Source organism: Vulpes lagopus, chromosome 10 (assembly GCF_018345385.1).
Source record: "Vulpes lagopus strain Blue_001 chromosome 10, ASM1834538v1, whole genome shotgun sequence".
Lineage (NCBI taxonomy): Eukaryota > Metazoa > Chordata > Mammalia > Carnivora > Canidae > Vulpes > Vulpes lagopus.
The window spans coordinates 80576450-80593911 of record NC_054833.1 but is presented as its reverse complement, the minus strand read 5'-3'; the positions used below and the strand labels follow the sequence as shown (position 1 = coordinate 80593911).

The following is a 17462-nucleotide window of genomic DNA, read 5'->3' as shown; positions in this document are numbered from 1 at the left end:
TAGACAGTATGCTTCACAAGGATGTGGAGCTCTGTCGAATCTGTTCTCTGCTCTGTTCTATGTGCTCAGAACAGTGCCTGGCATGCAGATTAACTGACTCATAAAACTAAGCTAGCAGTAGAATGCCTTTATTCCAGAGCTCTGTAACTACAAGTCAATAATGGCCTTCACTGAGAACACCTCTGTGATGCTGAAAACGAAATCAAGCCCCATGCGGTAGGCCTTCCACATGCTTGGGGGGGGGGGGGGGGACGGGGTGGATCTTTCAGCCCACTCTCTTTATCTCTTCAAGGTCTTGGGTGAGCCTCTTCCCCCTAAAGCCTCCCATAGGAATCCCTACAACTGCCCTCTAGTCCTCACTCTTTCCTTGCTCAAGGAAATGGGAGAGAAGGCCTGCTTCTTTCCAGGGCAGGAGAACACGGCCCCTCGGATTATCCCTTTTCCTTTGATCTTTCTTCTTTTAGTTAGCCTGCAAAGACAACCTAGGCTTCCCTAAAGGTAAAAGCAAAACAGAAAAAGCGATCTTTCCCCTCGGCTGTTATCCCCTGCCAGTCACTGTCACCCCTGCTCTGCTTCCCCCACATCTCTGATGCCACTCGGTGCTCCCCTCCACAGCATCACAGCCAAACCATGCACTTCACGTGCCTCAACCACATTCATCTGTCTTGACATTCCGTGTCTTCCGCCCCCTTCTATGCCTATTTCCCACACTGACTGAATGTTCACCATTCACTCCCTCTCTCAGGTTACGAACCACAAGGTCATTTATAAATTTCCTTCCCTCCTTCCTTATTTCTAGTTATAAAGACTTGCCTATGTTACCTTATAAATATCATTTACCACTGCCCAACATCTACAACCATCACTCTTCTCCCTGGGCCTCTGCATGGCTCTCCCTACCTCCCATCTCTCCCACTTCTATTTATTGTCTCTACTGCAGCCACAGTAATTGTTTCAGGCAATTCCTGGCTTTGAAGCCTCCTGTTTTCCTATGGTGTAGAAGTTAATGTTGAAATTCCTCAAGGTGACCCTTTTGTACATACTTCTCCATCCTTTCCTCTAGCCTTCCCAGACAGGCCACACACAATGGTGCTTTTACCCATCCTACTGCCTCTGGCTTAGTGTGCCCTTTCCTCACAAGTCCTGTAGGGGATTACTGGTCTTTTCTCAATTCCCAGCTTAAATGTCGCCTTCTGCAAAGCACCTCCTGATCTTGTTACCACGAAAATTTCACCATTTAAGCACCATCTTCCATGACTCCGCCCACCTCCCATCCAAAGCACTTTTTATTAGCCTGTTTTGATACTTATAATAACTCTTCATTATTCTTTGTTAAACCATGAGGCTCTAAAGGGCAGGAATGAGATCTGAGTTATCTCTGCATCCCTAGCACTAATAAGGCCTCACTACATGTCTCACCAGGAATAAAATTTGGCTAGTATCAAACTGATACCAGGAATCAACAGAAATAGATCTGCTTCTCTCTTCTTCTCAAGAATCTCCTCAACAACCAGAGGGAAGATGGGCTTCTGCCAGTTTTCCAAATAACCAAAAGTTGTAAAATGAATTTAAGTGTTCCACAGACTGACACATCATTCCCTCTTCTTGTTTTTTTTTTTTTTTTTTTTTTTTTTTTTATTTTCATTCCCTCTTCTTGTAACTCTCATGATGCTTCACATAATACTTTGTAGGAATAACCAAGGCCTGGAAGGAAAAATGAACCACAATAACCATATTCATTCTCTCCAATTCACGTGACACAGTGAAACTCTAACCTCAATCCTCCTGCTTTGAGGAAGTTCTCGCAGAAGGATTTTGCACAGTTTCTTGCCATGTCATCATCAGCTGTTGGCATGAGTTTGGAGCTTAGAACCTTGAAAACAGATAAGCACAATCAGCTCAACATTTTCAGCAGAAATGACTCCTTCACTAAGTAAAACAACCAATAACTCAAGTCTGAGTCTCATTAATTGCTGCATACCGTCTCCCTCCCCCACCCCCAAAAGGAGGAGGAGGCTGATGTTTCACAACTGAAACAATCATGTTTTCCAAGCTCTATTTAGTTAGCAAGAAAAATCTGTTTTGTTGAAGAAATGTGGTGTGTTCTCTTCATGAAATCGGCAACGGTGGATGCCTTAAGAGCAGATAACATTATATGATTTGCTAGACATGTTTTTGAAAAAAGATGAAGTTTCATAAAATAGCCCATTCCTTAAAAATGCTAAATGAGCTCTCTAATAACGATTCTGAAACTCCTATTTATTGAGCACATACAATATAGTAGGCATAAGAGGAGGTTCTTACATGCATTCTCTCTTAATTTCACCATGCAGGTGTGTATTTTACTTTACAGGTAAAGACCGAGACCCAAAAGGCCAAGTGACCTCAAACCTGCATGTGCCTCCCTCCTAAATCCTTCCCCTTTTATGGCACTGACATACGTAACTAAAGGAAAGCTTAACTGAAAATTCTGGTATGACAGATAATCATTTCAAATAAATAACCATACTACAGTATAAGACTTAGTAATCAACTGCTTATTTGGTTATGATTTAAAAATTAAAAAAAAAAAAAAAAGAATCCACTGCTTCAGTCTCCTCAAGGTTTTAAAAGTAGATACATTCGGGACGCTTGGGTGGCTCAGTGGTTGAGCGATTGCCTTTGGCTCAGGGCATGATCCCAGGACTCTGGGATCAAGTCCCACATCACGCTTCCTGCATGAAGCCTGCTTCTCCCTCTGCCTATGTCTCTCCCTCTCTCATGAATAATAAAATCTTAAAAAATAAAATAAAATAAAAGTAGATACATTCAAGATCCTTTTCCATTCTAGAAAATCTGTTTCTAGGAATCCATGGGTTTTATGTGTGTACATTTTTAGTGTGAGATTTCTTTTGTACATGTTTTCTACCTAAAGTGCTCTTTGGGAAATATGTTTGTCAGCCTTAGATTATGAGCACTGCATGGGAGAAAGGCACCCCTCTGCTTTTCTAACCCTTCCTGTGAGTTGACAGCCTCTTACATGTATTCCCCATGCTTAATGGACAGCAATTTAGTGAAGATGGAAGATTTCTTCAACAGAACAGGTATTTGGAATAACTACTTTGAAGCTTCCTAGTAGGCAAACCTAAGTTGAAGCCTAAAATGCAAAGAAATTAGCCTTTCAGGGGTCAGTTAAATTAAGTGCTTTTTTTTTAAAAAGATTTATTTATTTGAGAGAAAGAGAGATCACGAGTGGGAAGGGCAGAGGGATAGAGAATCTCAAGGTGACTCCACACTGAGTATAGAGCCAGATGTGAGGCTTGATCTCATGACCCTGAGATCACAACCTGAAGAGTCGGGACACTGAACCACCCAGGCACCCCAAAATAAGTGCTTTGGAAAGTGTTATTTTCCTAATGCTTTGTGCTGTCTAAAGAAAAAAAAAAAAAAAAAAAGAAAGAAAGAAAGAAAAAAAGAAAATCTCTCAAAGGAATTTCTAGTTGTTCAAAAGTCCTGAAATTGTGTTGGAGGTACTTTACTACCATCGTCTTTTCTCTGGCTCTAAAATAATGCAATCTAGGTAGTTGATGACAAGCCAGACCCACTGTTGGACCATTCTGTTTTTCTAGGTGCTCTCAAGTGTGGGTGTTAAGGTTTATACTTTAACTTTTTAAAGACAATCCTTCGAAGGAAAATGACAAATCTCACAGGTACTGTAAAATTTATAAGGTTAAATGGCCAAAAATTTCCTGGTCATTTTCTGCCTTGGAATATTGTATGCACTTTTATTTTATTTTATTTTTTTGTATGCACTTTTAAATGTCCACATTAAATAAAGACATGCCCTATTTTACAAACATTTGCTCAATATTTTCTCCTTTTGAACCCATTTTTTCACAAGAATGCTTATTTTAAGGCTACAGAGCTTGAACACACAAGCAACAAGTGATGCAGACAAATGAATAAATATAATTACATACTCTCCAAATGAGACTACCCAGATGAAATAAAACTTGGGGCAAAGCAAAATCATTCAGGGCTTTATTTTCTCCAGACCTAAAACAGCAAGCGGGTGTGACTTCTCCACCCTCCAAGAGTAGATTGTTTCTACCTGCTCACCCTCCCCTACTGCCTTGTTGCTACTTTGCTTTCAGGACTCAGAGTATGCAGCCTCCCTTCTGTCTTACTCAAGATTTTGGAGCAAATATCTTGTCTTTTCAATTCTTATCCTTTAACTACCACAGTGACGTGCAGGCATTAAACAGTTAGTAAATGTATACTGAACTAAACCTATTAGTTTAAAGCTACTTTTTGGAAAGAAGGTAATAAAACTATTCTTTTGCTTAAATTCTCCAACTAGTTTTTTTTTTTTTTTTTAAGATTTATTTATTTATTCATGAGAGACACAGAGAGAGAGAGACAGGCAGAGACGCAGGGAGAGGGAGAAGCAGGCTCCCTGTGGAAAGCTCGATGCAGGACTCGATCCCAGATCTGGGGATCATGCCCTGAGCTAAAGGCACTCAACCACTGAGCCACCCAGGTGTCCCCTTCAAATAGGTTTTAAACTTTTTTTTAAACCTTGAAATAATAGAGTTAATGTATTTCCTAACAAACTCCTCATAGTTTCATTTATAAGAACAAATTACAATTGTTTTTTTAAAAAGTTAGGACACATTTAATAACAAGAAGGCTGAGGATAACAACTTTATTGGGAGGGACTCACTAAACTTCCAGAGGAAGATAATGGCCTATCTTACACTACATAAGGCTTCCTCATTATTTATTTACATGCTGCTTTGCAAGTGTAACAGTGTGCATAGGTATAAAATGAAAAAATTGAGCCTTTTCTAAGATAAAAAAAACAGTAAAATGTTTCTGTTTATATTGTTTTTTATTTTTTGAAAACTAATGTTTCAGAGATCATCTAATAAAAATACTTATCTCTGACATCTAAAAGCATGAATGTGCAAACAAAAACAAATCTCTCCAGATGAAATGAAAAGAAATGAGGCTTCTTACTTCTAAGTTGTAGAGCACTCTGAAGGTGGACATTCCTGGAGCAAAGGATCGAAACAGACTTTCCAAGATTGAGCTGGCGCTTGGCTGATGCTGCTGCTTGGAGGACAGGGATGGAGACTTTGAGGATTGAGAGCTCGTGTCAGACAGTAACGTTTTCTAAGGTTTTCAAGAATGAAAACAAAGGATGTATGTGTTAGAAGCACACATATGAAACAAATCTCAGTGTACACTCTAATGTTCTTTTCCTCTTTAGTAAAATCCACCAAAAGAATTTCTTACAAATGAAACTTAAGGACACATCGCTTGGTAATTATTAACAAAACACTGAATTCCATCACACACACTCTAAGTGCTCAACAGCATCCCAACCCTACAGGAATGCAAACACGTCTGAGAGTGTCTTCTTGGTAACACTAGCAAGGTTGTCTTATTTGTTTCTGTGTTTAAAAGTCTAAAACACTAAATACTGATAATTAAATTATAAGCTTTTGGAAGTGAAAGTTTTGAAAATGTTTTTAGCTAGTAATAATAATATGTTTTGTATTTACACTAGTTTTCTTCTCCCTGCAATTATTTAGCCATGTATTACAAGACTATGGGATGACATAAACTTCAACTGCTGAAACATAAATTTGTACCTTACTTATTATTTTTTTAATTTAAATTCAATTAGCCAACATATAGTACCATCATCAGTTTTAAATGTAGTGTTCAATAATTTATTAGCTGCGTATAACACCCAGTGCTGGTTACATCATGTGCTCTCCTTAATGTTATCACCAAATTATCCCATCCCCTGACCCACCTCGTGCCTTAGTTCTAACAACTCTGTTCTACATGAATTTACTCTGAGAACATAACTAAACAGTATTATAGATAGAATGTGATTTCATTTTTTTATTATTTTATTTATTTACGAGAGACACAGAGAGAGAGAGAGAGAGAGAGAGAGAGAGAGAGAGGCGCTGAGACACAGGCAGAGGAAGAAGCAGGCTCCATGCAAGGAGCCCGACATGGGACTCGATCCTGGGTCCCCAGGATCACACCCTGGGCTGCAGGTGGCGCTAAACCGCTGTGCCACCGGGGCTGCCCTAGGATGTGATTTTAATATATAAAATTCTTGAGAAACAACATTCTAGAAATTAAAATCAATTCATCAACTGTGGACAAACAGTAAATGAGAATATAACTATGCAAGCAAATCAAACGCAGGCAATGATCACATTCTGAGAGGCACTGTGGCAGAAAAAAAGTTTCTCCGCTGAATCAGGACGAGAGTCTGATCCTGGACGAGACACTTCATCTCTCTGGGTTTCAGTATCTTAATACAGAACAAGGAGAACATGGACGTCTGTGATATTAAACACTTCCGGTTCTATATCTGATGTCATTATTGACTTTACGTCTTTTAAAAGGCAACATGAAGTTCTGATTTCCGTTTACAGCAAATGTATTTTTCTAAAGCAGAACAATTATGGGAAAGATGGATCATATCGCCTGAAATTGATTTCAGGTTGTAGTTTTACTGAATCATGACATTGAAATTTCCATGCCACTTAAGTAATTATCCAAGATACTCATACCTTTCTTCCTAAGGAATCGAGTTGATCCAGGGCTTCCTGAATGGCTGGGTCAGTGGGTATCAAGAGCAGAAGCTTTCGTACTCGTAGAGTTATCCTGAAATTTGTCAAATACAAATTTTTTCATGTGACCCAGTTTTAGTAACAAAGTCATTTGTTCTTGACAAATGTAAAGTAAAAATGTACTTGGTTCCCTAACCTTAATAACTTTCTCTTTCAAGCTTCAGAAACATTTATATTTACCTTGGCTCCTCCAGATTGGCAAGCTGGTAGAGCATGTCGAACACATTACATACAAGTGCCATTACAACACCAGGGAGGGATTTCTCCTGAGAGAAAACAAAACATAAATACAAACTGATAAAAGAATTTTCTCCTTTTCTAACCAAACGTGCCAACAATAAAATCACTAGTTCTGAAAGGCTGGCCACTACAAAGCTTGAGGGGAGCAGCATGCTCCCCTGCACTAAAGAACAATACCTGGGAACACAGATTGGTGGGACTACTACCTCCCAGCATCCCTGTTACCTGGGCTCTCTCCTATCCACCTGCTGGTGAGGGGTAAAGGTGCCAAAAGCAGGCAGTGGAAGAAAGGTAAAATGATGGGCAGGTCTAATTAACAGAATGGAGAGCAGACACCATTAAAGGCTGATCACAACTCGTCAGGAGCAAACAAGGCAATGACTGATTTAAAAGCAAAATTAAAGCAGTATATATGTATATATATATACACACACACAACAGATAGGAGAGACTTAGATATGATTAAAATACTATTTTCTGGTTATAAAGAAAAGAAACTAGATGTCACTATAGAATGCCATTACACGAGGGAACATTTTAAATAAATCCAGGATAAATGAGATGATTTGAAAATGTTAAGCTTAAAGGTGCTATGTATACTGCATACTGCAGACATTGCAGATTTGCTTCCAGACCACAGAGAGATAGCAAATACTATAAGAGTCAAATGAATTTTTTGGTTTCTCAGTGTGTATAAGTTCATAATATAGTTTATTAAGTGTACAGTAGTATTAGGTCTAAAAACCAATGTATGTGTCTTAGTTAAAAAAGGACTTTATTGCTAAAAAATGCTAATCAGCATCTGAGCTTTCAGTGAGTCGTAAGCTTTCTGCTGGGGAAGGAGCTTGCCTTGCTGGAGATGGCTGCCAACAGATGAGGATGCCAGTGGTTGTGAAGGCTAGTGTTGCTGCAGCAATTCCTTAAAATAAGGCCACATTGAAGTTGGCTGCATTGATGGACTCTTCCTTTCATGAACCATTTCTCTGTAGCATGTGATGCTGTTTGACAGCATTTTGCCCACAGGAGAACTTTCAAAATTGAGTGAATTCTTTCAGAGCCTGCTGTAGCTTTATCAACTAAGTTTATGTGATACTCTAAATCCTTTGTTGTCATTTCAACCATATTCACAGCATCTTTACTGGGAGTAGATTCCAACTCAAGAAACCACCTTCTTGGGGTTCCTGGGTGGCTCAGTCAGTTAAGTGGCTGCCCTTGGCTCAGGACATGATCCTGGGGTCCTGGGATCAAGCCCTCCATCTGGCTTCCTGCTCAGCAGGGAGTCTGCTTCTCCCTCTGGGTACTGCTCCCCCTGCTTGTGCATGTGCATACTCTGTCAAATAAATAAAATATTAAAAAAAAAAAAAAGTAAAGAAAAGAAACCACCTTCTCTGCTCATCTATAAGAAGCAACTCCTCACTTGTTCAAGTTTTATCCTGAGATGATAACCCCACAGTCCCACCTTCAGGCTCCATTTCTAGTTCTCTTCCTCTTTCTACCCCATTGGCTAGTTACTTCCTCCCCTAAGGTCTTGAACCCCTCAAAGGTGCTGATGATGGATGGAAATCAACTTCTTCCAAATTTCCTGTTCATGTTGCTATCCTGAACTCTTCCCATGAGTCATGATATGTTCTTAATGACATCTAGAATGATGAATCCTTTCCAGAAGGTTTTCAATTTACTTTGCCCAGATCCATCAGAGGAATCACTACCTATAGCACTTAAGGCATTAGGAAATGTATTTCTTCAATAGTTAGATTTGAAAATTGAAATGACTCCTTGATCCATGGGCTGCAGAACAGATGCTATGTTAGCAGGCATGAAAACAACTTTCATCTCCTTGTACGTGTCCATCAGAGATCCTGGGTGACCAGGTGCATTGTTAATGAGCAGTAGTATTTTGAAAAGAATCTTTTTTCTTGAGCAGTTCTCAAGAGTGGGTGTAAACACTATGCTGTAAGCAGATATGTTGTCATCCAACTATGTTGTTCAATTTATGTAGCACATGCAGAGTAAATTAAGCATAATTCTTAAGGGTCCCAGAATTTTCAGACTGAAAAAGGAGCATGGGCTTCAACTTAGAGCCACCAGTTGCACTCTCTTCTAACAAGAGTCAGCCTATCCTTTAAACTCTGAAGCTAGGTGTTGACTTCTCTGTAGCTATGAAGTCCTAGATGGCATCCTCTTCCAACAGAAGACTGTTCCTTCTACACCAAAAATCTGTTGTTTAGTGCAGCCACCTTCATTATTGATTTGAGCCAAAGCTTCTGGATAACCTGCTGTAGCTTCTACACCAACGCTTGCTGTTTCACCTTGTACTTATTATGGAGACAGCTTCTTCCCTAAACCTCAGGAACCTAGGTTCTGCTAGCTTCAAGCTTTTCTTCTGTAGCTTCTTCACCTCAGTCAAGCCTTCACAGAATGGAGAAGAGCAAGGCATTGCTCTGGCTCAGGCTCTGGTTTAAGGGAATGTTGTGGCTGTGGCTGGTTTGATGTATCCAGACCATTCACCCTTTCTCTATGTCAGCCCTATTGCTGGCATGGAGAAGGGTTTTACTTTCTTATCATTTGTGTGTTCACTGCAGTAGCATTCTTAATTTCCTTCAAGAACTTTTCCTTTGCTTTCACAACTTGGCTAAGCATTTGGTACAAGCAGCCTAGTGTTCGGCCTATCTCAGCTTTTGACATGCCTTCCTCACTATGCTTAATCATTTCTAGTTTTTGATTTAAAGTGAAATGTACAACTCTTCCTTTCACTTGAACACTCAGAGGGTTATTGATTGGCCTACTTTCAATGCTGTGGTGTCTCAAGGAATGGGAGGCCTGAAGAGAGGGAGAGAGATGGGGGAATAGCTGGTTGTGGAGCAGTCAAAACACATGCAACACTTACTAAGTTTGCCATCTTATTTGGGCGCACTTTGTGATGTCCCAAAATAATTACAAGAGTAACATCACAGGTTACTGACCGAAGATCATTATGACAATACAATAATGAGAAAATTTAAAATATTGCAAGAATTATCAAATTGTGAGACAGAGACACAAGATCAGCAAATGCTGTTGGAAAACTGGCACCAGTGGACTTGCTTGGTACAGAGTTGCCACATACAGAGGTGCCACAAACCTTCAGTTCGTAAAAAACACACAACCTGCAAGTGCAGTAGGTGAAGGCATGCTTGTGCATTGCTTCTGTTGTTGATTAGCTGTCATAATGCTATTCTGAGTGGAATCTTCCTTAAATTCTTATTGGCTTTTTTTAAAAATTTTTATTTATTTATGATAGTCGCACAGAGAGAGAGAGAGAGAGAGGCAAAGACACAGGCAGAGGGAGAAGCAGGCTCCATGCACCGGAAGCCTGACGTAGGATTCGATCCCGGGTCTCCAGGATTGCGCCCTGGGCCAAAGGCAGGCGCCAAACTGCTGCGCCACCCAGGGATCCCAATTCTTATTGTTATATAAGTATAGTCATTTAAAAAGAAATAACATGCTAATACAAACCCATTTTTGAGACCTATAGCAAGGTTATGCTAAGTTTAAAAAGCACAGTACACAAAGATGTCATACTTGGGATTGAATCAACATATACAAACAACAAAAAATCCTCGTAAGTTATTTGAATACCTTTACGTGAGGTCTGGTGTGATCTTTCTAGACTGTTAAGAGCTAAGAAGCAGAACCAGTCCCATGAGTTCTGTACCTCTGGTGCCAAGCTCCATCCTGACACAGGGAGGGTACAAAGTAAACGGGCTGATTCATGAAATGACTCAACAAATACTGACAAGTAAGCCGCAAAGGCAAGTAAGAAGCAAAGGGATGGGGTTAAAATTTTAAATAGGATGGCCAAAGAAGGCTCAGTGAGAAGGCAACATTTAAGTGAGAGCTGAAGAATGTGAGAGGGAACTGCCTGGATACTAGGGAAGAACAGAAGAACATTCCAGACACAGGGAAAGGCAAGCGCACAGACCTCACTGAGTCTGAGGACCAACACAGAGGCCAGTGTAGCCGGAGCAGCGGAAGCCAGGGAGGGTCCCAGGCAGGGACATAAGGGAAATTCCACGAGGGCCCGTGCAGTCAGCCCCCTAGGGCCCAGTGGACTCTGGCTCCTACTCTGAGTGAGATGAAGGCTCAGGAGTGTTTGAGCTGGGGGAGAAGGGGCACAATGTGGCTGCTGTTTAAAAAGATCACAGGATGGGACTCATGGTTGGTTCAGGCTTCTATCTTCAGCTCTGGGCCTCGTCCAGGCTTCCTGGGATAGAGTCCCACATTGGGCTTCCCTTGAGGAGCCTGCTTCTTTCTCAGCCTATGTGTCTCTGCCTCTCTCTCTCTGTGTTTCTCATGAATAAATAAAATCTTTAAAAAAATAAAATAAAAAATGAAAAAGTAAAGATCCCAGGCTGCTGGGCACCAGACAGAGACTGAAGTGGTCTAAGGACACAGCCGTGGGGGCAGGCAGGCACTGCTCAAATACTCCACATGTGAGGCACGACAGCTGCCTGGACTGGTGTGGAAGGCATGGAGTCAGACCAGAGTAGCTAGATTCTAGACCTATTTTAAAGGCAGAGTCAAAGATGTGCCAGACTCGCTTGGCTTTCCCCCTTGCTCTCTGGCTCCTCCCCCACCCCTCCTCTTCACCCTCGATCCCTATACAAAGGGGCTCCCTGGCTTGATCCTTTGAGCTCTCCTCTGTCTACGCTTATTCCTGTGTGAGGAACCTCATCAATCAGGACTTGTCTAGAGGAAATGACCCAGTCACCCAAGTCTATATGTGCTAAAGGCACGAGCATGAAGCTTACTCAGTTCTGACTTATCATTGGACTATCACCCCATACCTGTTCCATGGCGTACGAGGAGCTGAAGACCCCACTGCTGCTGCTGCTGGAGCTGGTTGAGGAGTCTGCGGAGCTCCCGGAAGGGGTCCCACTGCCTGAAGTCTTCACTGTGAGGATCTGTTCATCGGAAAAGCCCAGCTGGTGGAGGAGCTTTTGATCTTTATTCACCGTCAGCTGCAAAAAGTGGTTTCTTAATGACCGGGGGGGAGGGGGGGAGACAAAGGTTCGGATGTCTGGCAGAAAGGCCACAGATGGTTGGCTTAAACCTACCAGACTATCGTTGGTAAATATCTGTATGTTGTCCACAGGTGAGCACAACTGCTTGGCTATCTTCCACCGCACACTTCCTATGGTCTCATTACTGTGAGCCTGCATGATAAAATGAAACACTGCTGTGAGGATGGACTGGGTACCAGGTGCTATTCCACAAGCCAGGAACGCAGCAGAAAACCCACATAAAAGATTCTGGGAGGCTCCCCTTCTGCAGTAATTATACATCTGCTTTCCCACCCTGTCCTCGCCATCTTGCATGAATCAGACCTTAAGTCCTGCTGTGGAGCCTCCACTCTCTCCTGTTCTCTCTGTGCTCCATCACACCAGCTACCCTGCCTGTCACTGAACAAGCCATACAAGTCCCACAGCAGGGCCTCTGTCCCTGCTGCTCCCTTTGCTTGGAATGTGCTTCCCCAGAAATGGCCTCTTGTCACTTCATTCCATCTTTGTTCAAATGTCACCACCTGGGCAGCCCGGGTAGCTCAGCGGTTTAGCGCCGTCTTCAGCCCAGGGCCTAATCCTGGAGACCCGGGATCAAGTCCCACATCAGGCTCCCTGCATGGAGCCTGCTTCTGTCTCTGCTTCTTTTTCTCTCTTTCTCTCATAAATAAATAAGTAATATCTTTTTTTTTTTTTTTTTTTTTTTAGTAATATCTTTAAAAAACAAAAAACAAATGTCACCACCTCAGAGAGAACTTCCCTGCCCGTCTTTTTATATTTCACATATACACATCACTCTCTACTAAATTATCCAGCTTTATTCTTACTTATTCTTCATAACACTCTTTGCCACCTGATGTTATATTACATGCTTACTTATGAGACTGCTTATACCCCATCAGTTCCTTTTTGCTGCATGTCTTTTGTCTAAATTTATGGACCAAACAGCTTGTAGAATAGTTGCTCATGCAGCTATCCCAACTCACAGTGCTCTTGTGAAAGTAACAAGAAGATACGAGAATGGCTCCAGGGCTTAACGTAAACCTACCTCTACAGTGAAGGTATCTTTGGTAGATTCATACGTAACATTGAGAGTTAAAAGATGTCCATGAAATGAGGCGCCGTGAGGTAGAATAGTTCGTGGAACAGAGTAAAAATCCTTGAAAAAAATAAATACACATCAAACAAGTCAGGTGCACAGCATCACTGTTAGACTTCTGAGAAATACACACAATGCACAATGATGACAAAGTGGCTTTAAAAAGAGAGGCTTACCTCGATAGTGATCACATAGCGTTCTGCCAGAAGCAAAAGTCTCTCGATTATTACAAGTTTAGTGGATCTACGGATTCAAAAAAATTTTTTTTGAACGTATTTGAAGTGAATTGCTCGATTCCAATCTGCTTCATCAGAACCACACAGTCAGCACTCACTGGTCAAAGGCTGACATTCGCAAAGACTCAACTACCCCCGTACCCAAGGGAGAGATGGCTAGACCAGCTTACAGCCATGGCAGCTGACGCCCATGGAGTCAGGAAGGACAAGCCAGCCCCTGCATCTCCGTGTTCCCTCTCCTGTTCTGCCCTCTCTTTTTATACAGCTATTCCATAAATAGGGGACCTGGGCCTCCAGGTCTATTTGTCCATCATTCCACCAAGAATGAACTATCAGTAAGCCTGAGTCTCATCATCTTACAATGAAAATATGCCACATAATTAAGTAAACACATGGACTCTCACAAAATTCTGAACTGCCTGAAAATCAGAAGACAAATGCAAACCAGTAAGCAGACCACCAATAACATCTGCTGTTTTAATGAGCCAGGGAATGAGGAGGAAGCAAAGGACAAACAATTGTATATTTGGTTTAAATGAACATTCTGCATAGGTAAAACATAAAAGGGTAAGAATTTATTATCCCACCAATTTTCAAAGCGCTTAAGAAATCACCATACATCAGGAGACAACCATCTCTAGGACAGGCAACATATGGCAAGGAAGTGTGTAGCTCTAGCACATCTGAAAATGAGACCTGAGGTCCCTTTTGGTCTTAGGGAATATTACTTATTATCTGAATTCATAGGACTCTGACATTCAGCAGCTTATATATTCACAGCTTCATATTTTATAAAAGAGAATATTACACGTGTTAACATCAAGAGATGAAAATCTAAGTGCCCTTAATTTAAACATGTGCTATTCCAGAAAGTCTAGGCATTTCAAATAGGGATATTTCTAAATCTGAAAAGGGTACTACTATTTTCTAACAATTGGGTCTGGTTTGCTGTTAGCAGAATTTTCACTCTAAAAAGAGTTGGTTAAACACATTTTAATAGTTCTGTTAAATATATTTAACAGAGTTCTAAATCCTTCCAGGCTATGGACAAGACTAGAATTTGATACTGAGATAGAAAATCTTTAGGAAATATCTCAATGCTATAATAAATGAACTGTGCCTCAATAATGAGTTAAATCACAGACACCACTGCAGAATACTGTAGGGCTGAGAGAATAATTCCTCCTCCTCAAATGATGGAACAATGATGGTCATTGGGAAGTTCTTTCAAAACCAGAAATAAGATCAAAGATAATATCCTGTTTCAAATGCAACTTTGAAACTATATACCCCTATTAACAGTATTTAGAGTTTATAACAAGAATGGTTAAAAACTATCCTGTGGTTTTGCTCTGTAGGCATTCAAACATGAACTGATTCAGAATAAAAATCACTTTAAAAAGACAGAAATGAAAACCACATTTCTTTAAAGATGCTGCAGTTTGGAAATCCCAATTCAGTAGTTTAGAAGTGCATTTCTATTCCGTTTTTTCAGACAAATGAATCTTTAAGGACCTAGGCACAGAGGTGAACTGCATCTTATAAACATGTAATTAGGAATTCTTAACACACATTCTCAGTGAAAGTCTATTTGACTTTGTGTGGGAATGCAAAAGTTGTGTTACTGTTCTTATCACGAGCTGAATCTATAATCACTTTCTGCCATTTTAACCATTTTTCGTAAAATTTTATTTTTAAGTAATTTCTACAGCCAACGTGGGGTTCGAACCTACAACCCCAAGACCAAGAGTCACATGCTCTACCAACTGAGCCAGACTGGCACTCTACTTACTGGCATTTTAAAAAGAGGTCCGAGAAGGCTGAGTTTTATAGGCATCTGTCATATTAATAATACACTGCTATACAGTACTCAACTCATTTTAAAAAGACAAAGAATATGAGGTATTGTTTTGATTCCGTTTCTATAAAGGAAGGCTTTAAAAAGAAAAAAGAACTGTAAATAAAAATAAATAACATAAATACACGCATTAAGACATTCCAGAAGTAGAGACAACCTGAGCACCCATCACTAGAGGGCAACACAGTAAAACCCTGTTCTGAGCACCTGCCAAGGTTTACTGGTTGTACACTGCTTACTAAGAATGAAAGGCTTGTAAACCTCACAGGAGCATTTGAGTTCCTTCAGTTTAATGTTTCTAAATATTCATCTACGTTCCTTACCATATCAAATAACTATAGCAAACAATGAATTCAGATCTCACTGATAATCTGCAAACACTAAACACGAGGTAAGAGATGTCAGTTCCAAGTCTGAACACAAATTTCTGGGGATAAGGTTCTTATTAAAAATTATTTTGAAAAATAATTCTAAGTAAATATTTTAACTATGATGATATTATAATGCATAATTTTAATTAACCATCATCTTCAATTTCATTTTGCTTATGCTGTTAAAGCCCTGGACTTTGGTACAAGGAGAAAAGTTATGTCTAAGTAAGTATTTCAAATATTCAAATATTTCAAAAAAAGGGAAACAAAACAGCAGAAGTTGTCCATTAGGCAGGGAATCGGGGAGAGCAATACTTGGGTGGTGGTGATGATGACATACAGATCTTCAGGGAGAGTATAGAGATTTGGGGAAGTACAATGGGGACGTACAAATTTCTCAGGATATGACTATCTGCAAAAATTAGGATATAAAATGAGGAAAGCAACAATTGAGACATCTTCAAAAAAAAGCAACCAGTTTTTTTTCATATATATATCAATCTGAAAAAAATTTATATATATGTGTATATATGTGTGTATATATAGATATATATAAACACATTTTTTTCCTGCATCATGCAAGTGTGTACTTTAATTTCTGCACACTTACCTATATGGAGACTGAACTGATGTTGCTACAGTTGGCATAGCAGTTGCTGTAAGCATTTTAGTTGCTCTAGTCACAGCATGCGTCAGAGTGGGGCCACCAAGTGCTGAACTGGCTGCCTGTGAAACAGGAAACAATCATTCTATATCAGGGTTTCTCAAAACCCCAGACCTATTGTGATCTTGGCCCGGAAACTTTTTGTTCTGGAGGGTGTCCTGCACTTTGCAGGATGTTTGGCAAAATCTGTGACCTCTAGTCACTACCCACCTTCTACTAGGTATCAGTGGGGACTCTCTGGCTGTGACAACCAAAAAGGTCTCTGGACATCGCCAAATGATCTCTGGGAGGCAAAATAACTCCCAGCTGAGAACTACTGTTCTACATATGTTAAAACTTAAATGATACCTCACCTAAATGAGGTACTTGAATACTTTAAATGTTTTTTATGATGACATATTTGGATGGAAGTCACCACTTGGAAAATCCTGTACAGATTCGAGCACATAATTGTCATCAGATGGTTTAATTTATCGACATTTGGGGGAAGTAGCATATGTTTTTGGAATATTCTTCATTAGATATAAAATTTAAGCACAAATTAAAAATGCAAATGACTGTTTAATGCTTTAACCATCCTGTGAGAGATAAGGCACTGGAAGTATGTGTGAGATAGCATCTCAGAGCAGGCTGCTAACGGACCAAAACAACCAATACAATCTACTACTGAGTGGCCTGCTATGGCCTTTAATAGCCTTTAAGATATAATCTTGGCTGAAACATGGGGAAGGGTGGGAAAAGCGAGTTCTTACATGAAATTCCTGGACAGAAAAAGAAAAAGGAGTAAAGACTCTATTAGAAATGTGGAATATATAGTAGACCTATTTTCTGAAGATAGTTCCTACACCCCAAAAGAGGGGGCAGTGAGTAGAGTGGGGAACAGGGGTGGAAAGAGAAGGAAAGCTTTCCTATAAAGCACATTTCTGTACTGGGGGAATCAAGGCAAATGTCTCTTTTCCTTATGTGACAATAAGGTATGGTTAACAAATTCTTCAATAGAATGCAGTCACAAATATCAACATTTTACACAATCCCAAATATAAAATTATAAAAGGAAAAAAATCAAAGCACTTATTTCAACAAATTTAAATGAAATTTATCACTCACTTCTAATCTTGTGTAACAATCAGCAATAAATTTCTTATGTAATGATACAGAATCCTAAAAGGAAGAGATATAAGGAAATTAAGATTAGTATGACATTTAGTTAAAATCGTTATTAAGGACAAAACATCAAAATAAAACAGCCAATTTTCAGGCATACCAAGGGTCAGAACTTATCAATAGAAAATATATATAATCTTCTGTTCTGGG

At 40.0% G+C, this 17462-nt stretch overlaps 1 protein-coding gene across 2 annotated transcripts in view; it reads right to left on the bottom strand.

Moving 5' to 3' along the window:
• Positions 1 to 17462, bottom strand: part of USP24 (ubiquitin specific peptidase 24) — a 138007-nt gene that overhangs the window by 54254 nt on the left and 66291 nt on the right. For both annotated transcript variants that reach the window (XM_041772379.1, XM_041772380.1), the window contains exons 23-32: positions 17256 to 17309; positions 16095 to 16210; positions 13196 to 13262; positions 12969 to 13079; positions 11978 to 12076; positions 11708 to 11881; positions 6822 to 6907; positions 6582 to 6675; positions 4999 to 5154; positions 1776 to 1873 (exon numbers count right to left, since the gene is read on the bottom strand). In XM_041772379.1, the coding sequence (XP_041628313.1) occupies positions 1776 to 1873; positions 4999 to 5154; positions 6582 to 6675; positions 6822 to 6907; positions 11708 to 11881; positions 11978 to 12076; positions 12969 to 13079; positions 13196 to 13262; positions 16095 to 16210; positions 17256 to 17309 (1055 nt within the window). The remainder of the gene's footprint in view (positions 1 to 1775; positions 1874 to 4998; positions 5155 to 6581; positions 6676 to 6821; positions 6908 to 11707; positions 11882 to 11977; positions 12077 to 12968; positions 13080 to 13195; positions 13263 to 16094; positions 16211 to 17255; positions 17310 to 17462) is intronic.